The sequence below is a fragment of the Simochromis diagramma genome, unplaced genomic scaffold (assembly GCF_900408965.1).
Source record: "Simochromis diagramma unplaced genomic scaffold, fSimDia1.1 OVJJ01000707.1, whole genome shotgun sequence".
Taxonomy (NCBI): domain Eukaryota; kingdom Metazoa; phylum Chordata; class Actinopteri; order Cichliformes; family Cichlidae; genus Simochromis; species Simochromis diagramma.
The window spans coordinates 63,958-91,145 of NW_024387108.1; the positions used below are offsets into that span (position 1 = coordinate 63,958).

The 27,188-nt window shown below is 38.7% G+C and overlaps 2 protein-coding genes and 1 long non-coding RNA gene across 4 annotated transcripts; 2 read left to right on the forward strand and 1 right to left on the reverse strand.

Annotated features, from left to right (window-relative positions):
• Window positions 1–15,153: 15,153 nt before the first annotated feature.
• Window positions 15,154–16,547, reverse strand: LOC120743211 (GTPase IMAP family member 9-like). The gene is made up of 2 exons (XM_040046789.1): window positions 16,489–16,547; window positions 15,154–16,349 (listed from the first exon to the last, which is right to left on the reverse strand). The coding sequence occupies exons 1-2, from the start codon at window positions 16,505–16,507 to the stop codon at window positions 15,640–15,642; spliced, it is 729 nt and encodes a 242-aa protein (XP_039902723.1). The 5' UTR covers window positions 16,508–16,547; the 3' UTR covers window positions 15,154–15,639.
• Window positions 16,548–16,725: 178 nt separating this feature from the next.
• Window positions 16,726–23,184, forward strand: LOC120743210 (immune-associated nucleotide-binding protein 8-like). 2 transcript variants are annotated; one of them, XM_040046787.1, is made up of 10 exons: window positions 16,726–16,903; window positions 18,024–18,220; window positions 18,449–18,492; window positions 20,313–20,412; window positions 20,551–20,582; window positions 20,707–20,875; window positions 21,141–21,181; window positions 21,489–21,702; window positions 21,837–21,880; window positions 22,019–23,184. In XM_040046787.1, the coding sequence occupies exons 2-10, from the start codon at window positions 18,132–18,134 to the stop codon at window positions 22,606–22,608; spliced, it is 1,323 nt and encodes a 440-aa protein (XP_039902721.1). In that variant the 5' UTR covers window positions 16,726–16,903; window positions 18,024–18,131; the 3' UTR covers window positions 22,609–23,184. The 2 variants fall into 2 exon arrangements, with proteins under 2 accessions (XP_039902721.1, XP_039902722.1); XM_040046788.1 differs by having other exon boundaries at window positions 20,551–20,578; window positions 20,703–20,875; window positions 21,510–21,702; window positions 22,019–23,183.
• Window positions 23,185–25,401: 2,217 nt separating this feature from the next.
• Window positions 25,402–26,685, forward strand: LOC120743201. Its single transcript, XR_005698094.1, has 3 exons — window positions 25,402–25,447; window positions 25,607–26,054; window positions 26,189–26,685. It is a non-coding gene; the product is annotated as an uncharacterized LOC120743201 (long non-coding RNA).
• Window positions 26,686–27,188: the final 503 nt, after the last annotated feature.

Genomic DNA, 27,188 nt, shown 5'->3' on the forward strand with positions numbered 1-27,188 from the left:
TTGCCTCTTTAGTTTCTCCTAGTTTAGGTTTGTCATTACTCATGCTTCATTGCCTGTTTTTGCCACTGCCACCGTGTAAATAAACTTCACTCGTATCATCAGTTTGCTGCATTTTGGGTCCTCCTTTTCCTCCACTCCACACGGCTCACTCCGCCAGCCGTGACAGAATAGTCCAAATCACCAAAGTAAACTGGACCTGGGCTTGTTGCAGGGAGCTGGGCAGCACGCTAACGTCCTTACTCCACTCTGTACGCTCGTATGGGTCTGAGACTTTCACTCAGATTTTTTCTTTGTACGGACCTGGCTTGTTCTCCGTCGTTTTGTACATAACTGTTTTTGGGGCAAATAAAATGCAAGTAGGGATTAAAACCGCAGAATTAATGATTACCGGTGCTGGAAATACAAGCGCTTGATGCAGTGTTTTGATTTTGTTGCCATTCCTACTCACAAAGCAATGCGGGAAAGTCACGTGGTCTGTCAGCCAGACAAAAGCATTCCACAGCTGTTCTTTACACCGTTGGCCCTCTCCAGAAGGAGGGAGATTTTTACAACTCCTTATCTCTGATTTAACTCTAGGGCTACGTCCATACTAGCCCGGATAGATTTGAAAACTAGCATTTTTAGTTGTGCGTCTACATTGAAACGGGCGAAAATACTTATGTTCCAGTACTGCGCATGTGTGAAACGTAAGACGATTTGACCTGCCTCATTTCTGTCTGCTACTTATTTACTTTCCGGCTCTTTGACATGTCGCGGCAGAATGTTGAGGAAAAGCACCGAGTTTTTGTTAAATAGACTAACAATGAGGTGGAGTTGTTGCTGCGAGTAACACAAAAGTACAAAGTTGCAAAAGTGAGTGAGGATTAAAGAGTTTGAAGAAAAGCTATGTGGAGCATGTACAGACTGATATTAATATTTAATAGGGCTGTCAAGATTGAGAGCAATCAAAACAGCTGCTGTATTATGCCCTCCGCTATCTTAGTCACATGACTGCATCATATGACTAACATGCATAATCGTTTTAGAAAGTCTCTGTTTTCACTGTCCACACTGCGATGCAAAAAAAAAGCACCATTTTCAAATGTATTCGTTTTCGAGAGCATTTGGAAACGCTGTGTGTTCCATCAGCAAATACACCGTCTCAGTGTTGACGGGAGGCCAAAACGGAGAGAAAACGATGTGTAAGATGAGACAAACCAAAGGCTTCACACCTGTGGACTTTCCCCCCATAGAGCTTTGGAGTGTGATGTAGCCCTTTGTTTAGTAGGCCAAAGGACTACAGGAGCGAAAGCACACAGAAACATCAGTTGTGTTGTCAGTTGCAATGTTAGATCGCACGATCGGGAAGGGAATAAGCTGGAAAATGGGCTCTTTTTATCATTTCCTCTCCTGGAAGCAACGTGAGGGCTCTCATGTATCTGATGTTACCAAACAAAGACGTCAGGCTTGGATAGCAGCGGTGAGACGAGCTGATATCGAGTTCTCTGCCATCGTTTTTTGTTGGTAAATTCATATTGTTCTTTATAGGCTTTTAGTTTTATTTTCAATGCGATGAGGTCATAGAAAATTAGAACAAACATCCTAATGTGTGATGCAGCAGAACTATGTTCTGTTTATGTTCTGTTTATGGAGTAGCTTATCGGTGACAACTTCAGACTAGCAGGTGGAATTTGCCTTTTTTGCGGACGGCTCCTTTTGCCTTTCACTACATCTAGAGCAATTTTTGGAGCAGCTGCTGAGGAAAAGTCAATGTTATGTGCAACCTCTGGCTGTATCTTGGTCATATAGTCAACGTACTCACAACGTGGAGACTTAAAAATGGACAAATCTTGCACCCAACCGTTTGTGAATTAGATGTGCGCCTCCAGGGATTCATAATTCTGAAAAGGATTTGACATGTATGCGCCGACAGACAAGGTACGAGAAGGTGTCAGGGTTGGACAACGGCGGTAGGTGGTCTGGGTTTTCACTCCACTGCCATATTTCATACGGGTCCACATTACCGATGCACGCTATTCGTGGCCCTCTAAGATGGCGGCGCGCTCCCACAATGCATTGCGGTGTGACTTCAACTCCAAATCCCTATTGGGTTTCACCAACTTTCTCAGGCTGCCTGGTTGTGTGTGTGCAATAAAGTTGAGGCTGAATGCTCTTCCACATTTGTGCCTTTAAAAACCCAAAAGTGATATTGCTAAAGCATGTAACCAATACATAAAAGAAAAGAAATTTCCCATTATAGGTGTTAATCTGCCTTGACTAGCTTTGAACTTTTTGTTGACTATAAAAAAGAAGAAATCAATCTTAGTCAAGATGAAAAAGTTTACTTTAAGCTTTCTCCCAGCGACTTCTTGGTTTCAGCAGCTATTGGGAAATAGGGAGGTGTGTTAGGATAATGGATCGCAATTATGTTTGCAAGGCTTCCCTGAATCCACTGCTCCATCCCTCCCCACAGCCGGGCCACAGACCCCAACCTGCTCGTCTGTGCTCTCTACTGTCAGACAGAAACAAGGGTGTTGCATTTTGTAACTAACATAACAGAAAATTGGATAGTGATGTGGAAATGCCAGTAAAACCGTTCAGTTTCCACTGAAAAGGCTTTTTGGGAAGTGTTGAAAAGCAAATAATGAAACAAACATTAAATATTCTCACGAAGTTCCTTTCTTAAAGGAATGTTGTAGAACAAGGAAGTAAGAAGCTCTGTGAAAACACTGCAGTCACGTTGGTGCCAGAAAAGATTTAATGTCATGTTGGTGACGGATAATCAGGACCCAGTCACAGGGCTTCCTTAACAGTGAATTTAGTGAAAACAAGGTGCAAAAATGGTTCAGACAAAACGTGATTTCCACAGCAGTGACTGTCCCAGCTACAGGTGAACTGATCCCTCCCACACACACTCTTCTTATCCCTCACTCCGAACTCTCCAAGAGTTTCCTGGACACAAAGAGAACCAGAGTTAGGCTTCCTTCACAAAGTAACAAGACAGCGGTTTCACTGACTGTTGTCATTCAACGATCCAAGCAAACTTTTCTAAATAGAGACTCTTGAGTAAAGACCCCCTTCCTTTTATGAACTTTAAATATGTTGTAGCCACTTGGTTTTTCACATCTGCTAAGATACATTTCATGTAATCTGTTTCTTAAAACACATTTCCTTTCACAGTTCTTTGCTTTGTCAAAACCCCTGAAATCCCAAAAAGAAACATGTTCTCTCTTCTCCAAAACATTACACATGGCTATTTTATTCCAATATCATATGTATTATATATCATTACAGATAATTAAAAAAGATAAGCAAGAATATGTGTTAAAAGTCCGCTTGTTCACTGTAGCTGTTTTAGACTACGTTACCCATGATGCACCTCGGTATCTGTACTTCCGGTTGGGAACGTGTTCAGCGCAGTTCTGCACAGATGAGAGGTGTGTCGGAGGATAACGTATTTACTTGCATTCCTGTGTGAGTTAATACTGTGTGCGTGCTTACCATGTGAGTATTGTAAGATGAGAGTGATGCTTGTTTGACTTCATCTGTGTAATTTGCTACGTAAGAAGGTGGTCCCGTTGCTATCGCTAATTTACGTTTTTTTGGCCTACTACAGGCAGCCTTGTGTTCAGCCCATATTTCATTCCATATACGACTTACTGTCAAGCATCGTGGTTGTAGGTGGATGTAACTATTTACTATGTTTATTCTCTGAATCGTTGTAATCTGCAGAGGTCTGGTTTGCCAATGTATATACGAGCCAGAAATTCATTTATGGTCTTAGGGTGCCATCTAGTGGCCTTGAGGTTATGGCAGATTGTATAACATTACGCTGGAAACCCACAGTAGGCCTACTGTAGAAGCTATCTGCCAGAGGTGTGGACTCGAGTCACATGACTTGGACTCGAGTCAGACTCGAGTCATTAATTTTATGACTTTAGACTTGACTTGAAAAAATGTTCTAAGACTTGTGACTTGACTTGGACTTTTACACCAATGACCTGGGACTTGAATTGGACTTGAACCGGTTTACTTGAAAAGACTTGATATTTCACCCCAAATATAAAATTTAACATGCATATTATATAGAGATTGAAAATGTGACGTCATTCAGGGGTAAAACCACAAAGGATTCTGGGAACTCGTGGCAAGAGGTACTAGCGCACGCAGGCTTTCAATTGAAATCAGTCACACAGCGATAAAAAGAAACACAAAAATGTCAAGAAGCTGTTGTATTATTAACTGCAATAGCCGGTCGCATGACAGCCACGGGAAGCCGACGGGTAAAGAGATCGGTTGTTATCGGATTACGTCGTTGAAGAGAAATTGTTCGAGCCATGTTTCCGAAGTAACAAAGAGGCGACTGGATTGCAGCCATTCAAAGACCAAATATAACGTCCCAGAACACTGCAGCTCACAGGTTAGTCTGCTCCAAGCATTTACACGAAGGTCAGTGTTTTTTAGTAGTTAATGCGTCATTTTTCATAACATAATTGGTGATATAGGTTACAAGCAAGTCTGGCGCTGAACAGAAATTGTCGCTCCTTTGTTTATTGTGCATAAATAGTGAATTGTCCTGACACAATATTGCGTTTCGCTTCTGTTATTATGGTACATTGACAAAAACATATACTTTTATTCACAGGATAAAACAGGTTTTTTGTATCACTAATTGCCCAGTACGATTACAGCATACAGTATTATTGTCCCTGCTACATTTCTGTGATGCGTACCAGAAATTATTTCCACTGCTAATTAATTACCGTTGAGCTCAAAGGTCCTATTAATAAACGGTTAACGAATGTGTATTTATGACGACGATTTGTGAGACTGGTAAACTTATGATATGTACGATGGTCTTTACTTTCTACACGGTGCATTTCAAGGTCCTGTACCCATCCGTCGGTAAACTGTAGCTGGGCTTGTTGCAGTGACCTGAAGTTACTAAACTTCATGAGTGTATGCACTCACTCCAAGAACCGTATAATTATAAATATGCATATAAATATGCTACGATGAGATAGCTGACTTCATCTAACTAGCAAATGTTTTCCAGGCTACGTTGGTGATGCAGTTTTTTTTAATATGTATGATATTTTTGTCATGCGATTTTAAAGCCAGTCCTACAAGCGCATCCAAGAATAACATACAGCTTATCTCAGAACTCTCGGTGAAAATTATTCTTGGAGCTAGGTTTAATTGAGCTGCATTTTATAGAGGTGCAATTTCACAATTTGTGTATATTTTCTAAGTTCACTATTTTGTCATGTGTTGAGAAAAACACAGATTTAAAAATTACATGGTCTAATATTTACATTTAGCATATAACTGCAACATTCTTTTTTTTTTTTAAAGACTCGAAAGGACTTGAAATTCAAAATTTCAGACTTGTGACTTTACTCGGACTTTTACACCAGTGACTTGAGACTCGACTCTGACTTGCCTGACATTACTTGAGACTTGACTTGAGACTTGAGGATAAAGACTTGAGACTTACTTGAGACTTGCAAAACAATGACTTGGTCCCACCTCTGCTATCTGCTGCTATCCATAGTGGTTAATACAAATGTTTGTTCTTTCTGTTTACAGATGACCACACACACCCATATATACACTCACACCCCCTTTACCTGCATGTGAATACTGAAATGCAATCGCCTCCCTACCAACGCTGTACATCCTGTTGATGTCATCTGCCACCTCCTTATTAAAGTTATTTGAACTACATCACTGTGGAGTACCATTCCTTCTGACCGAGGACGACTCAGTTGAAGCGTGATCGGCAATCAGTGCAAACATATATTACAATATGTTTTAGCTTCTTTTCTTTGGTGATGTGTAGTTTCCCCCCCCCAGAAATAGCAGTTACAGTACTTCTTTCATACACAACAAAAATGTTATCCATCCCAGATTGTCACTGGTCCTGAAGGTTTTTCATGTTCCAAGTAGAATAAAGGGCCATGCTCCAACTGATGTTTAACCAGTATTTTAATCTTCTTTTCACCAGCAAACACCGTGAAAAACTATGGTGAAATGATCAATGAAAAACACGGGTATTAAGCAGAGAGATACAGAACATCATTTGCAGGGACAGTTGTCAGGTCTTTCAGTTCTCATACAACCAGCAGATGTGCCATGTCAGACATGGGAATTTTGCTTTGGGATCAATAAAGTTATTGTTATTCTTTCTCTTTTTCAGTCAGCAGTTCCTGCCAGACCCAGAAAGTGCACTGGGAGCCGCAGTCTGAGACAATAGTCATTGAGATACCATGGAGCGAGAAGCTATGATCAGCCATTAGCTGAGCCATCTCCAAGGCGGATGGGCACTTGGGCAGGGTTATGAAGTGATTTGTCTTGGAGAAATGTTTCATGATGGTGAAACCAAGAAACCTGTCAATACCTGTTTATCTAATATTCTCTCATTCATACAGGCAAAAATAATGATGAAAGAAGCAGTTGAACATTTGGTTCAAAATACTATTAAGATCACTAACAAAAAGTTCTGTCTCAGTGTACTTTCAACCAAAAGGAAAATAACCAAACCACATGAACATCTAAAATAATATATAAATATTGAAACACTGATCCAACATTATTCTTGATTGATCGATCATTTGATTTTACACTTTTGCCTGAATGTGGCTCCTTTAAAAAACAAAAAAACAAACTTCCTTATATCCATTATGAACCTGGCTGTCTCTCTGTACAAACACACACACACACACACACACACACACACACACACACACACACACACACACACACACACACACACACAAACAGGAGTTATGAGGTTAATGGGCATTCAGTCAGTTAGCTAGTTAGTATCCATTTCAAACAGGACAGTGGTAACAACAACAACAACAACAATCTTTATTTATAGAGCACATTAAAAGCCAGGGGCATGCCAAAGTGCTTTACATAAAACAATAAAACAATAAAATGATTTACACTAAAACATCGGAGTCATATAAGTGTGGGATTATGTTCACAGGTAAAAACCACTAATAGGAATAATCTATAGCACACAGCTATAGCAAAGTAAAACTGTACCATCATACACAGTGATAGAGAACATAGACAACGCAACAATAAAATAATAAAAATAATTAGCACTATAACGTCAGAGTCATATAAGTGTGAGATTATGTTCACAGGTAAAAACCACTAATAAGAATAAACTATAGCACACAGCTATAGCAGAGTAAAGCTGTACCATCAAACACAGTGATAGAAAACATAGGTAGGTAACAACAGCAAGCTACGGACAATTTTAAGTTTCAGGTTTTAAATAGGCTGTATAAATTTCAATGGGAGCAACAGGACGGTCAAATGTCACTGAATTTACTACAGAACAGAAAGGATTGTGGGGTAGCAAACATCGCCGGAAAATACGTTTTTTTTACACCCAGGTTACCTGGGTGATGAGATGAAGAAAGCAAACTGGAATACTAATAGGTTACATGACCTGGTAAACAGAGTGGATGAAGAGTGCAAAGGTCGTCCAGATGACATACCTGATGGTATGTCTCTATGTGTAGGAGAGAGGGTGGTGGACTGTTTTTTTTTTTTAACTAGATGGTTTAACACAATCCTGGAGAGAGTGAGGGGATCCCTGAGGTATGGAGAAAAATGTAATTGTATTGTTTTTAAGAAGAAGGTTGATGTGCAGAGCTGTAGCAACCACCGAGGGATAATGTTGTTGAGCCATACCATGAAGAAATGGAACGTTGATGATGCTAGAATGAGAAGACAGGTGGTGATCAATGAGCATGACTTCCTGCTGAGAAAGAGAACTACAGATGTGATGTTTGCTTTGAGAGTGATGGAGAAGTATAGAGAAGATCTCAAAGAGCTTCACTTTATCTTTTTAGGATTAGAGAAAGCAGATGATAGGGCGCCAAGAGAGATCAGTAGTGGCACAACAGCTCCCTCTGGTGGTCGCTGTGGTGCAGATCCATCTGTCAGGCCTTTATTCAAATTCAGTTAACTTATCTATAGAAATAAGACTCTTGATTCTCAAAGGTCCAAAGTTTGTGTGTGTGTGTTTTCAATCAGTAGAGAAAGACTAATGGATGAAGTTTGTGATTTTCCTGAAAACTGATTCGGATTTGATAGTGTTGGTCCATCTGTTAGTGAGCAGGGAGTGAAAAAATCTGAGTGTAAAAACATCCTATAAAAATATATTGGATTTATTTATTGGTTTGCAGAGTGTTTGAGAAGATAGTTACATATAAAGATATGAAGCGAAACAAATAAAGATTTTTCCAAAAGAAAACACAAACAGACATAAAAGATCTTATTGAAATAAAAATGAGAACAAGAGTCAGAGCAAACAAAAGACACAAAGCATTTATTTTCCTTTTACTCAAACCTCTTCAGTTTCATTTTAGGAGTTTCATTTTTACTCTTATTTAAGTTCTTTTTTCCCAGATTAGGACTTTTTTGTTTGAATCATTAAAGTTTGAATGGCAGAATGCAAAAGATTAAACACACACAGGTACAACAAAGGCTCGTTTCCCTGTGGAGTCAGGATTGACAATGTTTGATTTCTCTTACTAAAATAAGCGGTTATAATCATTTTCATACACACATTGCAAATGTGCTCATACTAAGTTGGCACTCAGTCTTTTGAAGGTCAAAGGCTTCGTACGGCGTGACTGTCCGGACTGTCCGGATATCTAATAATTTAATAACTTTGATATCAGCCAAACCGATTTACTCCGGAACAAATAAAACACAGAAAAAGGGTAAAAAATTAAAATTTTAAGTTATCCAAGTGACTTATATATCATGTTTAACCTGAGTAGCGAAAAAGCGGGGGTCTGAAGACGATGAAGCCGGGAGTCCGCTGCTCTCAGAGTGACCATTGAACCCCCCGGCTTGCTATCGAGCCGGTGGGTAACAGACGTCTCCGAAAACGTCGGCACACTTTTGCAAATATGCCATGTCTTGATAAACCGAGCAGATATTTGAAATTTACACAGCTACTTTCTCGCCTGAAAATATGTTAAAAGTTTATTTTGTGACCCAGAAAGATTAATAAGACTAATTTTAAAACTTAGTAGCGGCCGCCATTGTTGGCAGCTGAAATTTGGCTGGGCCGCGCTATGAATTCTGGGATATGGTGGGCCACGAAGGACACACCCGACCCATTCTTCAAATTCGGGGAAATGAAGGACGCATTTGAAGGAGTTGACGAATTGGGACAGCCTTCGTCGCCTGGCTGTGACGTAATCGGCCTTCAAATGCGGCCTCCGAAGGATGCAGCCGACGTTTTGGGACACAGCTACTGTTACTCTGTGGCAAAACCATGTCAAATCTACCTCAGTGCACATGTTGAACAACTGCTTCTAAATCCAAGACCCTAACTCCCATCAAAATCATTTTCAAACAGTGACGATCCCGAGGGCTCGTTCTGCACAACAGTGTGTTCTTCATGTTCCTGCTGTCAAAAAATTTGGCCAAAGGAGCAATTTAAAAAGTGGGCTCATTCCCGCTGTTGAGTCAAACAGCAAAAAAAATAGAATTTATTCCTATGGGTCAGTTAGAAGGTTATCCCTCTACTTAGATCCACACAGTTGAAAAAGTTTACATCTCTGAGCTTTGAAAGACACACCGTTGGAAAGAAAACAACAATGGCTACATTTTGAGGGTAAAATGATGGATGTAGAGCAAACACTGTGGACACAGCAGCAGTTGAAACAGAAGTTTTTAAGATGAATCTTGGCAGAGTGAGAGACAGAGCTTGTTAAGCAGGCACACACACACAAAATGAGTAAGTTGAATGAGAATTTGAAGATTCTCCAATTGAAATACAGTAGAAAATTTTGTTGAATAAAGTTGAATAATTAAAAAAAATATATAAAAGTTAAAAATGAGAAAAAATAGAAGCAGTAATGTCCAAAAGAAGAGGAATCTAACGGAAGGAAGGAAATCCTGACTTGACTTACATGCATTGCAAAGAAAAATAAGGTGACCCAACATAAGAAAGTCTAGCAAGAAATTTCACAAGATTCATGATTTTATTCAACTTGTTAAAAATAAACTTTTTTAAAGAAAGAACTTCTCTTCTTCATCTGCATCTAAGATAATGCCAAAGAAATAGGTTCCTTTCAGTCACCAAAAATCGATATGTGTGTTCAAAAGAAAAGAAAAAATCTGATAATAACAAACAAAACCAACATCCAGTCTAACTTGTGCAATTTTTTTTTACTAAATTCAGAGCATTGAATTCCTGAAATATTCCTGTTTCTAATGTTGTTGATAGTTACTGTCACATGGCTACCTTCAGTTTGCATGTACTGATAGAGAAGTAGAAAGTGAAATAAAGATTAAAAGAAGAAGACTATTCGAAAAAATTTCCTTCTGACGATGCTGTCTGTGTTGAGCGCTCAGTGAATCTGTGTTCGACTACTCCGCCTAGGCTGCACTGTCGAGCGCAGATCCACTGAGCGCTCAACACAGACAGCATAGTCAGAAGGAAGAGCGCAGGGCAAGCTAGCGAGACAGAAGTTAAGCTCTCCTTGCAACAGGCAAATTGAACCTCATTCAGATCTGGCGTTTGGAATTATTTTGGTTTTCATGTGACGTATGACCCTGAAGGTAAGCGAGTCATGGACTAAAGTAAAACAGTATGTTGGATGTGCCATGCAATGCTCAATTACATTGGTGTGAACTAGTGTGTTAGCGCAGTTAGCTCGTTAACGTGTTGACCGTCTAGCCCCATGCACGGAGCGATCGGCGGTAGCTCGTTAACGGAGATTTGCCGTGTTGTGGCGTTAAGGTCATTTCAACGAGATTAACCTGAAAGCACTAGTGGGAACACAACGAATATGACTGCACATTTACGCCGACATCATCCTAGTGCAAAGACAAGTGGAAGCAGACAAAAAAAACTACTAAAGAAATATATATATATTAGGGGTGCAACGATATTCGTATCGATATTGAACCGTTCGATACAGTCCTTTCGGTTCGGTACGCATATGTATCGAACAATACAACATTTGTAATTTATTTTATCAACTTTCCTTCTGACGATGCTGTCTGTGTTGAGCGCTCAGTGAATCTGCGTTCGACTACTCCGCCTAGGCTCGACAGTGCAGCCTAGGCGGAGTAGTCGAACGCAGATCCACTGAGCGCTCAACACAGACAGCATCTCAGAAGGAAGAGCGCAGGGCAAGCTAGCGAGACAGAAGTTAAGCTCTCCTTGCAACATGGACCAGATCTGGCATTTGGAATTATTTTGGTTTTCATGTGACGTATGACCCTGAAGGTAAGCGAGTCATGGACTAAAGTAAAACAGTATGTTGGATGTGCCATGCAATGCTCAATTACATTGGTGTAATTGAGCCGACATCATCCTAGTGCAAAGACAAAGATGAGTGATTCCTCAATCAGATACAGGGCTCGCAAAATCGCTAGCCCGACGTCCCGGAGCTAGCGATTTTTTCATTCGGGGTACCAAAATCTATCTCTGCCCTGCCCGTCGGGCTATTGTAGGAAGGAAAAATATATGTCAATGCTTTTGCATTCTTTCAGAAATGTAGCTGGGTAATTATGTCATTGGCATCGGTGAGCCACTGTCAATATGTGATATATTGAAATCGCGTTTGAATTTGCGCTTGTTTTTTGCTTTCACTTTGCAATCGTGCGAACTGTGTATAGAGAGCGACAGCACTGATCTGTGAGTGATGATAATTTGTGCACCAATTCCTCTGACATCGTCTTATTAATCGTTAGCTTACTATGCAAACATGACAAGTGAAATCTCCCGCAGCTTAAACATGTGAGAGGTTGATCGCGCAGAGAATCGCTGAGCTTATGTGAGTGCGTGCGTAAAAGCAGCAGGATATATGATATATATTTTATATTATTTTAGTTCTGCTGAGCCAAATAAGACAGGTCAGGGTGAAGAAGTGACAGCCAAAGAAAAGCTTACCACAAAACGGAGAAGTTATGACAAATCAGACTATAAGGCAAAAAGAAAGTGCAGCTTTATGGTTTCATGGACAAAAGAATTTCTGTGGCTTCAATATGACGAGCTAAATAACCAGGGCTGCACATAAGTGGTGCGCATTCGCTGTCAAAATAAAAAACACACACAAGGGTTAGGGTTAAATTTAAAAACTGTACTTTTGAGTTAAAATATATATTTATAATTTTAATAAATGACAAATTAAAAAGGCATGAACATTTTTTTTGTATCGAAAAAATATCGAACCGTGACACCAAAGTATCGAACCGAACCGAACCGTGAATTTTGTGTATCGTTGCACCCCTAATATATATATATATATGTATGTGTGTGTGTGTGTGTGTGTGTGTGTGTGTATATATTACAACAGTGAGCTTGAACTCTGGGTCAAAGATTCAAGTTGCAGTTATTTATATTTTCTATCACCTTAAATCTTCACTCAAAGACAAGTATCTTTGACAGTGCATATATAGGTGTATCATATATAAGAGACAAATATTGTTCCTTCAGTATGTTGGTATTACTAAATTTGGCTCATTGCTTACATATATTTATAAAAAGAAAATGTACGAGCTGTGGTAACTGTGTCTGATAGAATGAAGAGTAGACTGATATATGAAATATTCCTTTATTGGGTGAGAAAATCAGACCATGTCATAACTGCTTTAAGTCACACAGAATAGATATCAGAGCCTTAAACAGGCTGACTTCTGCTAAATGGGTCAAACTGGGCAGAAAGTATACAAACACATACCATCCTTATAGAATATGATGTAACACTATAGATCAACTTACCTCAGAATATATAAAGCATATAAACAATTACAGCAATATGATGCAACAAACACAGCAGTGCTACTGATCCAAAATACTCAAAGCTTCATAGAACTGAAACAAACATTTATTTTAGCTCCATTCTGCTGCTGATATAGACTTTAGGTTTCTGAACATTAATAATAATAATAATAATGGATTGGATTTATATATAGCGCTTTTCAAGGCACCCAAAGCGCTTTACAATGCCACTATTCATTCACTCTCACATTCACACACTGGTGGAGGCAGCTACGGTTGTAGCCACAGCTGCCCTGGGGCAGACTGACAGAAGCGAGGCTGCCATATCGCGCCATCGGCCCCTCTGGCCAACACATTAAACTTGTTGCTGCCTTTCATAGTGTGTAACTTGAAGGCCCTGAGTACTCTGAGTACTTTCTCCCACACTGAAAACACTGAGATGATCACATTATTTGAACATTACCTAATAAGACTGATTCAGCACAGACAGTTATGTTAAACTTTTCTAGCAGTCCTTCACAAACAGGGAACAGTCTGTCTATTCTCTCCATCTGTCAGCTGCTGCTGGCTCTTCCTCCTCCTCTTCCTCACACACTGCTGAGTTTGTCCTGGTGGATCATCAGGGCTGCAAAGCCTCACAGATGATGTGCAGCAGTGGGTCCCTCAGTCTGTCCTCACTCTGGACACTTGCAGTTGTCACACATGGAAATCAAATGTGTGATAAGCTGCAGGATTCAAACACAAGTGTAACTTATAAACACATGTTCATACTTTTATTCCACAATCAGAGAGAAAGAAACAGAGAGAGAGTGCAGGACAGACAGACAGGTGACAGTCTCAGGTGTACACACTGCTACAAAACAGCACCAGAGAAGGAGGATTTAGTGTTCGTGTTATTACAAAACAAGAAGAGTTCCCAGATGGTACAGTGGACACATGCGTGACTGCTGTGATTAAAGCATCTTTCTTTCAGCTTAACGAGTGAACCGTCAGCTCGTTCAAACACACGTTAAAGCCGTTTGGCTCGACACCACCGAACAGAGGCAGCAATATAACATAGCTCACATTAACAGTGCAGTGAATCCTGCTTGTGCTGTGATGTTCAGGACTGCAAACCGAGCAGCATCACTGACTTTCAGCTTGTTGTGTTTGTGGATATATGACTGACTTTAATTATCCATAAAATCATCACAATCTCTGTGAGATTAAGGGCGACTATTGAGCGGCGTATATTTCAAAGTAAAGGCTTTAAAACCAAGTTGGCACTAACATCGCTAATGTCACATAACTTTGCTGACATTTGGCCAACAGTATGGTTTTAATGTTCTTTGTTATTAAACATTTGCACATAAATAATTGACATAATATTCAGTACTTACTTCTAAAAGTTTACTCTTCGGCCATCCCGCTTCAGCCGTCAACCGTTTACACCTCTGACGACTACGACGAAGTCTACACCGCCACATCCTTAAAATTCAGGGAAATGAAGGACGCATTTGAGGGCCGCATTTCAAGCAGCCTTGAAATTGGGACAGCCTTCGTCGTGTCGCTGTGATGTAATCGGCCTTCAAGGCTGCATACCCTGAATTGGGATACAGCCATGATGTAGTGTCAGGGGAGGTTGGCAAACACAGATGAGACCCATTATTCTAACGACACCTCCCTATTTTGCAATAGCCACCAGGGGCCTCAGAAAACTGATGAATTGCTGTGGTGTGTTTTGTCAAGGAGGCAACTGATGGTACCAGCATCTTGCTGGAAGGAAGCGTAAATAAAGGCGAACTATCAGCAACCCATACCTGAGTCATGCCGCGTCCTTTTACACTTGTACTATCTAAGGCAGGGGTGCCCAATCCCGGTCCTCGAGAGGTACTATCCTGCAGCTTTTAGATGCATCCCTACTCCAACACAGCTGAATGCTGAATGTGGGAACAAGGATGCATCTAAAAGCTGCAGGACGGTAGCTCTCGAGGACCGGGATTGGGCACCCCTGATCTAAGGGTAGAAGTGGAGTTTTTTCACATTTTAAAAGACACAGATCAGAGCATATCATACAGGAGAGTTTACAATTTATTCTGGTGGGTTTAGTGTGTTTGAAAGCCCTTCAAGCACAGCAAAAGTTTAAAAAGTTTAGTCACGTTACTCCATCTTTTCTCTAACTGCAAAATTTCTATAGTACTAGAGCAGGGGTAGGCAACTCCAGACCTCGAGTGCCGGTGTCCTGCAGGTTTTAGATGTGTCCATGATCCATCACAGCTGATTTAAAAGGCTAAATGACTCCTCAGCATTTCTGAAGTTGTCCAGAGGCCTGGTAATGAACTAATCATTTGATTTAGGTGTGTTAACCCAGGGTGTGATCTAAAACCTCCAGGACACCGGCACTCGAGGCCTGGAGTTGCCTACCCCTGTACTAGAGAGTCGTTATCTTAAAAGGTAAGAGTACAATGATTTGTATTATGATTTGTGTATTTATAAAACAACACTGAAAAAGTATGTAGTGGTAGGAATATGTTTAAAGATTTTAAGAATTAGGTTTTAATAAGAAGCCACAGACAGAATCTCTTACACTTATTGTTTGAGCCTATTTTCTGACACATCAGCATCATTCTTACATTTATCATTTATCATCACTAAACAGCATAAAATGAAGTTTACACTTATCCAACTACCCTGATTACATAACAGGGCTACTATAAAAAGTGTTTTTTTTTTTAATATTTGTAGCCCATCACAGCTTGATTTCTGATTACTGTTTTCAAACTCATTCATTTTAATTAAGATTCATTGTTTTCCTTTTTTTAAAGTCAACACAAAGGCTAACACTAATCAAAGAAAATCACAGCATAGATATTTGTCTACAGGTTTACATCATCTAATATGTTTTTTTATTGTCTATTAAGAAGTAAATGAAATAGCAGAATTCGTCGTAACAGATGAGCCTGGAACTCGTATTCTTCTTCCTCCATTTGAGCTTGTTTCTGTCTTCGTTCTTCCACCTCTTTATACATTTCATTTGTGTAGTATGTGTCGCCATTTCCGGCCACCATGTCGTCAATCTTCTTCATCAGCTCCTCCACCTGCTTTCTGTCTTTGCTTCTGTTGTTGAAGACGTGGAACCTGTTTCCACAGCTGCGGATGACTTCTCTGAGCTCTGGTTTGGCTTCACGTACATACTGCTGTATGGTGATTTCCTGGTCTTCAAGATCATCTCCGTGGGTGAACAGCACAATCATGTAATCTTGAGCTTTTGGACCAAACAACGCCTGCAGGGCTTCCACAGAGTTTTTCTCCTCTGTGGTGAATCGACTGCTTTGGAGCACCAGTAGAAAAACATGAGGACCTGGACTGGAGACTTCAACACATCTCACAATTTCCTTTTTGATCATCTCTACAGATTTCTCAGTGTCCAGGATTCCTGGTGTGTCTATAATAGTAATTTTTCTCCCTTTCCACTGTGTTTCACCTGTTTGACAAGTTTCAGTCACTGACTCTGAACTGGGACGAGATTTGAAATATTTGTTTCCTAGAATGGTGTTCCCAATGGCACTCTTACCCACACCGGTTTTTCCAATCATCACAATCCTCAAATCAGGATCTAAAACACAATTCACAGGTTCAGTTGAACACATCTGAACGGTTTTATTAATAAGCTCCATTGTTTTCAATAAATATGAGAACGCATTAACATTTTTCAAACAACAATTATAACAACAGCAGAGTAAATTTAATTTTACCTGATGCAGATGACGCCATAATTTTTATTCAGTGTTACAACTACACAGGTGAGCGAAATGAGTGTTAAAGCTACTGTTCAATGCATTATTTGTATCTTCACAGCTGACACGCCTCCAGTATTTGCATAACAAGTTCATATTACAGAGACAATGACAAGCACACCTTGCAGATACCACGCAGCCTTTTACTGCACAGGATTGAAAGACTGTTTTACAGTAAGTGCTCCCATGAACTTACTTCAATATCACTGTTGCTTTGTATTACTAAAAGAGGGTTGTTAAAAAACAAAAGGAAATCAGGAGTAGCAAAAAAATATTTTTACCATTCCTGTCAGGCAAGAAGGATCAAGAATCAACCAAAGACAAAAACACTGCCTGAGGACAAATACCGAGAACAAAAGAGCAACAGAGAAAGGTGAAAATTCAGACTTATGGATTTAGGAATGAAAGTTTTATTTAATGATTTGGATTTTTGAATGACATCATTGATGAGTTAATCACAAAGAATCAATGTGTGTGTGTGTCTCTCTGTGTGTGTGGTTAAGGATAATTGATAAATTCAATCAGAAAAAAAGATTATAAGTAAAACAAAAAAAAATGTTTTGAGTATGTTGGATGAGCAGGGGGGACTTTATTTAGAATTTAACACTTTCCCCCCATGTTATACATACAAAAATGGAAATTCTGAAAATGTCAGCATCATATATCAACAAATTGACTTCAGACTTCTAAAATGTAATTACAATTCCACTGCTCTTACTCAAATATGATCACAAACTAAACTTCTGCAAAGATCTGAAAGCAAATTACATCATTTTCCACACTGTTCATCTGTAAACATTCACCTTCAAAAGGTCACACTCATATTACACCTGTTCAAGCTCAATTAGAACAATAATTCAGATGCAAGTGAATAAAAGAGCCCCTGAGTGACTTATATTGGTGTTAGGCAATAAGATGGATCAGAGGAGGAATACAGAGGAGGCAGAAAACTGGAAGTAAGAGTAAGAGGAAGCCTAGCAAGCAGCAGACGGCAATTAGTTGTTGTTGTTTTTTTGGTTGTTTTTTTTGTTTTTTTTGTTTTGTTTTTTTTTTTTGGGGGGGGGGGGGGGTGTTTTGTTTTTTTTTTTTAATTGTTTGTTTTTGTTTGTTCCACTGAACACTTAACAAATATGAATACTAATTCTGTTGTTGACCTTTCGTATCTGTCCCCTGATTTTTTTGGTCGTGCCCTTTTCTGAGTTTTTTTATTTACATACAATATTAAATAGGTAACATTAGTGCTGCAAATGTTATTTCAGGAAAACGAAAAAAACACTTTACCAAAATGATAAAAAGGAAACTTATTTCCACATCTTCTTTTGCATTTGAATGTTTTCAACTGCTCTTTGGTTTTTCTTCACTGATAACGCTTCCTCACTTCAGTTTTTAAACATTTGAATGGTGGACCCTGTAGTGATCTGTGTGTGTGTGTGTGTGTGTGTGTGTGTGTGTGTGTGTGTGTGTGTGTGTGTGTGTGTGTGTGTTGGTCATAGAGAGCACGTCTTCATCAAAGTTGTGCAGCAGCAGAAAGAAAACCAGACTGAGAAAACTGAGCAAAGTTAAGAAGAAGCAGCAGACAACCAAAAACAAAAAGCTACACCATGGGTAATACACAACGAAAACAGAAAAAACAGGCAAAAGGCAAACAACCAGCAAGGAAACAAAGGAAACAGCAGGAAACAAACAGCAGGTAAAGGTGAAAAGAGATACCTTCAGTTCAGAATTGGACATAACATTGTGCCAAAGAACTATTAAAGGATAAGTGTATTTAATGCTGTAAACCGATACATGTACCATACTTTGTAACTGTTGTAACAATTCCTTAAGTATCATTATTTTATCACATCAACAATCAACTGAATGCACAAGGGTAAGTAGTTTCTAAATCAATTAATACGACTCAACTCTTACATTGTAGATCTGCTGAAAACACTAAGTTATCACATCAAACAAAGACAACAGGTAAGGCACAACCTTCTACTGAAGTTTGCAACTATATTTTAAGGTGTGTGTGTGTGAGAGAGTCAAGAACTGTACACAGCACTTTAACTCAACTCTTTGCCTGAAGTTTTGATTAAATGTTATCTTTATAGACGAAGAGTCACGGAGGAAGCCAGTAATTAACTGTTCATATACCACATTTAATAAAAATGTATAATACAGGAAGTGTCCATAGTTTTAAATCTCTCTACATTTGTCATTATACTGTAGACTACAACTACTTTATTGTAAATTTTTCTTGCAGTAACGAGTCTGTGAGTACATTGTTTCCTTCATTTTAAAAACGCCTCAAATGCAATTTCAATTTTTGACACTTTTCTGAAATGCTCTATTCTCTCTTCATCTTTCCCAATTATCTCAGGGCAAGATTCATTTTCCTTCTCTCTGCATCTCCATCATCCTCTTTTTACTCATGATCTAGGACATAGACAGACCTCTACAACATAGGTGTCAAACTCTGGCCCGCGGGCCAAATTTGGCCGGCAGCCTACTTACATTTGGCCCGCGAAGCCATACCAAATTACTATCAGAGCTGGCCTACTGGTATTATACAGCTAATATATATATTGTTTAGTATTAAGCTTTGCATGTTCCATATTCAGTTTTTCAGCAAAACGTGTCCATAAGAAAAGATTCATTCTTATATCTGGAGGAATAAATATATTTCAATACATATTAACGTTAGCCCGCGACTTTGTTCCAGTTTTGAATTTTGGCCCACTGTGTATTTGAGTTTGACACCCCTGCTCTACAAGAAGGAAACACACAGGACTGATATCAGCATATTGTCTTGTGTTCTTGACACATCTTACTTTAAATAACCCATAAGCTGTTTAGATATTTTATGATGTGATAGTGATACTTCTAAACTCTGTAAAATAATCCAGAAACAAGCAAGAATGCCCTGAATCACATTTAATGTTATAGTTTGGGCAACTCCAGGACTCAAGTGCCGGTAACCTGTAGGTTTTAGATGTCACCCTGGGTCAACACACCTGAATCAAATGATTAGTTGATTACTAGACCTCTGGAAAACCTCAGGATATGTTGAGGAGATAATTCAGCCATTTAAATCAGCTGTGCTAGATTAATGACAAATCTAAAACCTGCAGGACACTGGCCCTTGAGGCCTGGAGTTGCCTACCCCTGGTTTAGATCATGTCCATAGATATTTGGGATTCAGGTGTTTGTTTGTTTGTTTTTTTATCTCAAAGCATCCTTTGCTAAACATGGTTGGTGCTGCTCTCCCAAAGTGTTGTTGGTATGATTAGGGTTAGCATATATGATGACCTATACCTCAGAGGAGTAACAATGATAGTAATTGTTTAGAAATTAAAAAGTTCAAAGAAAACTAACTTTTGAGTTTGTGTTTGTATTTTATATCTATAAAAGCATTTCAGCGTTTGCATCTTTCGCATAAAAATGTTAAATGTTTTCACTGACAACATTTCACATGTCAACATGTCATTTAGGGAAATTCAGAATGATAAAAGGAAATCTGACTGGAAATTTTGGAAAGACTTTTAAAAAGAGTTTAAATAAAATATTCAACAGGTAGTAAAGGTACAAATGAAGTTACATGTGCAGCAGAGTTGAACACACAGTGTGATGGCATTAGAGAGACTTAATCTAAGAATAACATTCTGACGTTTTTGTGTGTGTGTGTGTGTGTTTGTGTTGTAGCGGGTACATGAACACACAGTGTGATGGCATTAGAGAGACTTAATCTAAGAATAACATTCTGACGTTTTTGTGTGTGTGTGTGTGTGTTTGTGTTGTAGCGGGTACATCTTCATCCAAAGTTGGGCAGCAGCAAAAAAAAGAGAGAGCGAAAACTCATCCAAACTTCATCATGCGTTGTCTACAAGCACAGGATAAAGAGTCTGTAACTTTAACCTGTTTTGGTGCTGTTTTTGATTACGGTTTTTTGATTATCTATATTAAATCACATCAATGATGAACTGATGACACACACGCAGTTTTTGGATGACTTAATAAGGCTCAACTCTTAATTTGCAGATCTGAGTTACCACATCAAACAAATACAGAAGGTAAGTTACAACTACCTACAGAAGTTTGCAACCATATTTTCAGATGTGCATGTGCAGTAAAGGGGTGTAGTACAGAAATCTGGTGCTTGTACACTGGTCATAGAGGGTACATCTTCACCTACAGTTGTGCAGCAGCAGACAGGAGATCAGAGAGAGAAAACTGAGAAACCTTCAAAAGACACAAGAAATTACCAAGATCAAGCAGAACAGCAGGTTGAGTCCTGCACCAACTATCAAGACTCAAACACAGAGAAAACACTGTCTGAAGACAAACAATTGGGACAAGAGAGCAGGTAAAGGAGAAAATGAAGATTTGTGAAATAAGAACTGGACAGAATTTTGTATATAAGAAATATTAAATACAAAGTTTATTGAGTGATGTACACTGATACATCCCAAAAAGTTGATTCTTTTCATCAGGTTTGTAGTGTTTTAAGTTGGAGAAAATCCCACTCAAAACTGTAAAACCTTATGCATTGCTTGTAATTGTTTATGCTTTGAGCCAAGTCATAAGCAATTACATGTGTCAGTTAATAAAGTTTACCTTCTACATTGTAGATCTGCTATAAATAAGTTACAGCATCAAACAAAGACTAAAGGTAAGTCACAACTTTGTACAACGTGTGTGTGTGTGTGTGTGTGTGTGTGTGTGTGTGTGTGTGTGTGTGTGTGTGTGTGTGTGTGTGTGTGTGTGTGTGTGTGTGGTAAAGGGCAACGGTGCAACACAGAAATCTGGGCACTGTACATAAGTGACCTCTGTTGGCTCTTTTATTTATCTGTTTAAACAAATGATTGAGTCAAGAACTGTACACTTCACTTTAACTTTCCTTCCTTGAATACCTGCTTAATATCATGCTGATGTGTGTGTGTGTGTGTGTGTGTGTGTGTGTGTGTGTGTGTGTGTGGGGACATGCACTTTGGTCATAGAGGATTCACCTAAAGTTTTGCAGCAGCAGACAGAAGATCCGAGAGAGAAAACTGAGAAACCTTCAAAAGAGAAGAAAGGACAAAAAAAACAAGAGCAAACAGAGCAGGAGGTTGAGACCTGCACCAAGGGTCAAGAATCAAGCAGAGATAAAAAACTGGCTGAAAACAATCAACTGGAACGACAAAACAATAGGTAATGGAGAAAATTGAGATTTGTGAAACAAAGATTGGACAAAATTTTGTACAGAAGAACTACTAAACAAAAAGCTTATTGAGTGATGTACTGACACATTCATTAGTTAATAGAGTTTATCTTCTACATTGTAGATCTGCTATAAATCCTGAACTACAACATCAACCAAAATCTAAACGTAAGTCACAGATTCCTGTGTGTGTGCAAAGTGGGTCCGAAAAGTTCAACACACTACCTACAGACTAACAATGCACTACCGTACCTGAGTTGCAACTGACCTTTTTCTGGACCTTGTGTTTGATCATCATCATTTCAGGAAAGCACACTTACACCACAGTAAACCTTATTCTTTTGGGAATGGCCGGGACTGGAAAGAGTGCCAGTGGAAACACCATCCTCGGAAAGAAGCACTTCTTTTCTAAACCCAGTTCAAATCAAGTCACCACAGAGTGTCAGGAGGCAGAAACTGAGATAAAAGGTATACATGTGCGTGTGATTGACACTCCAGACATATTTGATGATGACACTGAACCATCAGTTAAGGACAAACATGTAAAAAGGTGCAAAGAGCTCTGTGGGTCAGAACCCTGTGTGTTTGTACTTGTGATGCATGTGAGCAGATTTACAGATGGTGAGAGAGACATACTGAAAAAGTTAGAAAACACTTTCGGGCTCAAAGTGAAAGAAAAAACTGTCATCCTGTTCACCCGAGGAGAAAACCTGGAGGAGGCAGAAATGACCCTAGAGGATTTTCTTCATTCCTGCCAACTTGGTCTGAAGGAAATCATTGAAAAGTGTGACAACAGGTGTGTTGTTTTTGAGAACCGCAGCTCAAGTTCAGACCAAGTGGAAAAGCTGATGAACACAGTGAGCGTGGTGTTAAAGAAAACAGCAAAGATACAATAAAAAGGTCTTAGTTGTGATTTATATGTGTATAAATATTAAAGAAATTAAAGCTTTAATGATTAGGAAGAAAGTATTCAAAATCATATACAAATTGCATTTGTCTATGTGTGTGAGTTTACAATACAGGAACTCCAGCAACATGTGTGTGAGCACATGGACACAGTGAGCATGATGTTAAAGAAAACATCAAAGATAGAATTAAAAGAAAATTCACCACAGATTCTACGAGACACTAATATTTTATCAATTTTGTTAATTCTTAAAAAATATACAATTTTCAGTGCTCAGTATTTTGTGGATCTACTTTAGTTATTAAATGAATAAAGATTAAATGACAATCGCAATGCATGTATAATTTGGTTTATTGCATTTGTATTTGAAATGCTTTGAGTCTCTGAATTCAGAATCACATTAATTTATGCTGTGTAAATAGTAATGTATCGCCATCTACTGGACATTTGATGTACAAGTACCGTAGATTTCCACTAACAGAACACTGGTGGTTACTAAAACTGATTTCATTTTTCACATATTATTTAATTATCCAAATTCTTTTAGGGTCCGTTTTTAGAAGACATGCCTATTTGTGGCCACATTTATATTCATATATATATATATTTGAAAACTGTTTACTGAAATATTCCAATTACTGTTATATAATGCACACGAACATAATATATAGACTCTCAGTTTTAATTTGAGAGATTTTGCTGTGAACAGACAACATGCAGTTAAAGCAGCTCTCCATGCATCCTTAAGCTGTGAAAACAGAAAAATTGATACAATATCAGGAGTGGCAAAACCTACAGTTTGGTTCATTCTGAGAAAGAAAGAAAGCACTGGTGTCCTCAGCAACGCAAAAAGGCCTGGACATCCACAGAAGACAACAGTGGTGGATGATTGCAGAATCATCTCATGGTGACGAGAAACCCCTTCACAACAGCCAGCTAAGTGAACAACACTCTCCAGAAGGTAGGCATATCAATATCCAAGTCCCACATAAAGAGAAGTCTGCAAGAAAGTCAATACAGAGGATTCACTGCAAGGTGCAAGCCACTCATAAGCCTCAAGAATAATATCGCTTGATTGGACTTTGCTAAAAAAAAAAGAAAAAAGGATGGATAAGGAATAGCTCATGAGTCAAAGCATACCACATCATCTGTAAAACACGGCGGAAGCAGTGTGATGGCTTGGGTGTCCAGGGCTGCCAATGTCACTGGGACACTAGTGTTTACTGATGATGTGACACAGGACACAAGAATTTGAATGAATTCTGATGTGTTCAGACATGCAGTCAAATCCATCTAAATGTCATGGTGCTGGGTCGTTGACCCAGCGTTTTGTGTTTTACGATTATTTTCCTCTGTTCCAGTTATTCTGATTTTGGTATTCTGTGTCCTTCCCCCTTGTGTCCGGTTCGTGTTCTAGATTTCCTGTTTTATTCTGAAGGTCTCTGTCTGTTGTCATTGTGTTCAGCTTGTGTCCTCCAGTCATCATGTGTATTAGGATCAGCTGTTCTTCCCTCCTGTGTGTGATTACCCGATTACCTTGTGTGTGTATATTAAGTGGGTGTCGGTCTGTGTTCATTATCAGCTCGTCTGCGTTTGTCTGCATTTCTCTGTGTTCCCATGGTGTTTCGTTCCTGTCTCTGCGTCTCTCTGCCCCGCACCCCTTTTGTATGTGCTCAGGTTTGTTATTTAGTTCTCCCAGTTTAGGTTTCTTCAGTTATTTGTCATGCCTCACCGCTTGCTTGCCACTATCCCACCTTGTAAATAAACGTCACACTCTTCATCAGTCAGCTGCCTGCATTTTGGGTCCTTTTCATTCCACAACACGACTGCTGCCCCAGCCGTGACAGTCAAAACATAAAGCCAACGACACCAAGGAGTTTATTAAAGTAAAGAATGGCCAAGTCAGTCACCTGTTCTAAACCCAGCTGACCATTTCACTTGTTGGAGACTAAACTTCAGATAGAAAGCCCCACAAACAAACAGCAACTGAAAGCCACTGTAGCAAAGGCCTGGCAGAGCATAAAAAAGGAGAAAACACAGAATCTGATGACGTCCATAAGTTCAAGACTTCAGGCTGTCACTACCAGCAAATGGTTCTCAACCAAGTTATGAAAAGATTATCTTAAAAATGCTTTAGTTCCTCACATATTTAGGCAAACCAAGAGTAGAAAAAAGTCTGAATATTTATGGACCTAACTGCATATATGACTTTGAGATATAGAGTCCTAGAATTGAAATTAGATTTCAGATCATCACAATCCTCAAATCATAACCAACAATATTTCATCAAATATGTCTGCCTATGATGTGCAAAAGCTTAAACTTAAATAAATGCCCTTTGTATCATATTTGATACATGAGTTTCTGAGACCTCTATCTCATCAACATGATCAATACTTGGCATAATTTCAAAATGTTATGGACAAAACTCTTTTTTTGTCTAAAATTGCCAAAAATGCCCAATGTATCAAATCCGGTACAAAAATATATAATAAATATACACTAAAAATATATCATACACAACATGATATAGTAAAAAAAAAAGTGGATTTTGTTATAAGGGTTTATAAACATCTCAGTTGCAAAAAGATCTGAATTTTCTGGCAATTTTTTGATGAGTTGGGTCTTACAGGGTTAAGTCAGCATAGTCACTATAATTTCTTCTTTTACACATTCTGACTAGTAGAAAATGAAATAATTCAGAGATAAATGTTGAAACCATTGCTTATTTATGGTGTCAAACATGATACACCCCCAGTGTTGCATAACAAGTCCAGATAATACAGGCAGGACTTTTGCTGTAATGGATCCAAGGATAATGTCTCACAGTAAGTTCACACAACAACTTTGTGTTCACCCTGACTGCTGACCATTTGATTTGTATAAGAAAACAGAAACAGTGTTTATTTTTTGTTTAGAAGACTAGAATGTTTTAATTGTATGTACTGTATCAGATAAAGTAATGTTGTTTTTAACTATTTTCACAGATAAGATTTCAGTCATGATTCTGGGCAATGTGAAGTCTTTGAAGAAAGCTCTGATAACCAACATCCTGGGGAAAGATTTATCTGTTTTAACCAAAAGAAAGATTCTGAAAAGCACTGAGATATATGATAGTGTTTCATATCGGTTCACATGTACACCAGATCTGAACACAACATGTGACGATATTAGAGAGCTATTTTCTACGAATTCAAACTTTGACCTGTGTTTGTTGGTGGTAGAGGATGGATTTTCAACAGGAAATGTGCAAAAGCAGATAAAAGACCTCAATAAGAAGACTGGAAAACCAAGAGAAGAGTTCACAGTTGTGCTGCCATTGAGATACAAAGCAACAGATTACCCATTCCAATTCTACACCTTAGAGCAGCTTTTCAGCAGTCTGAGAAAACTGCTTGAAGACAAACAACTGATGCCAACCAACAGAAAGAAAAGGTGAAAGTAGTGACATGTGTAAAGTATTTATTTGAAAAGTTTGTTTGACTGTAATTTTTCATTACACAGTGCTCAACTGAACAAAAGCAAATAGCTTTCTGGTCAGTTAATATGGTTTAATTCCTAAATTTTAGGCCTGCTGACAGTCCTGAGCCACAAAATGGAACTAAGGAGAAAAGTAAGCCACAGTCTCCCTCTCTATTTGTGTGCGTGTGTGTGTGTGTGTGTGTGTGTGCGCTCCAAAGGTTATTAAAAAAACAAATACCTTACACCCTAAAAAATGCTGGGTTACAAATGACCCAATTTGTAACCCAATGCTGGGTCAAATATGAACTGAGCCAACGCTGGGTTGTTTCAACTTAACAGGGTTGGGTTACTGGTTTGACCCAGCACTCTGGGTTAGGATAACTATCCAAAAATTGGGTTAAATTGACCAATATTTAAAGTTGAGGTTACTAAATATTGGGTCAAAACTCAGAACCCATCACAAGGGTTATATTACCATTAATGTTTGCGTTAAGATTTCTACTTACTATAAAATTCAGCATATAGAAACTAGATTCAAAATGGATTTTCTCAAAAAATCGTTTTATTGCCATATGATAGATGAGAACATAGACAGGAAAAATGCATACAAAATATATCAATGAAAGTAAAATGCAAGTTAAAAAAAATGGATATACTTCATTATATTATATCCATTACTTCAAATCAGTCTTTGGTTACAGCACATGTACATGTTAATACACATGAAGACATGCTATGTAAAGCCAGCTCTGTTTTTAGAACAAATTACATGTAAAAACTCAACTTAAAAAAACTAAAGGAATGATGTTTTTTTTCCAGTACTTAACATACATCAACACTTTGGAAAACTGGCAAGAGGGAATCTCCCTCAGATAATTTCATGCACCTTTATGAGCAACATTTTACGCTTCCATAGCTAAATGAGCCCTCATTCATTTGACCATATTTGATTCATATCCTGGGATTCATCTGTTCCTGGGATAGATGACAGTGTGAAGGAATTCCCAGACTTGGATGCATGACTTTGGGTAACCTGCATCAAAAACGAAAAATGCTTCGAAGCAGTCATCAACAGACCTTAGATTGCTGCAAAAAGCAGTACCAGGC

Bases quoted from the DNA above. Each gene is read 5' to 3' on its own strand.
- LOC120743210 (XM_040046787.1), top strand. From the start codon at position 18,132: ATGGGTAATACACAACGAAAACAGAAAAAACAGGCAAAAGGCAAACAA. The intron at 20,413-20,550 runs GTCTGTAACTTT...CTTAATTTGCAG, and splicing joins CTACAAGCACAGGATAAAGA to ATCTGAGTTACCACATCAAA. The intron at 21,703-21,836 runs GTAATGGAGAAA...TCTACATTGTAG, and splicing joins CTGGAACGACAAAACAATAG to ATCTGCTATAAATCCTGAAC.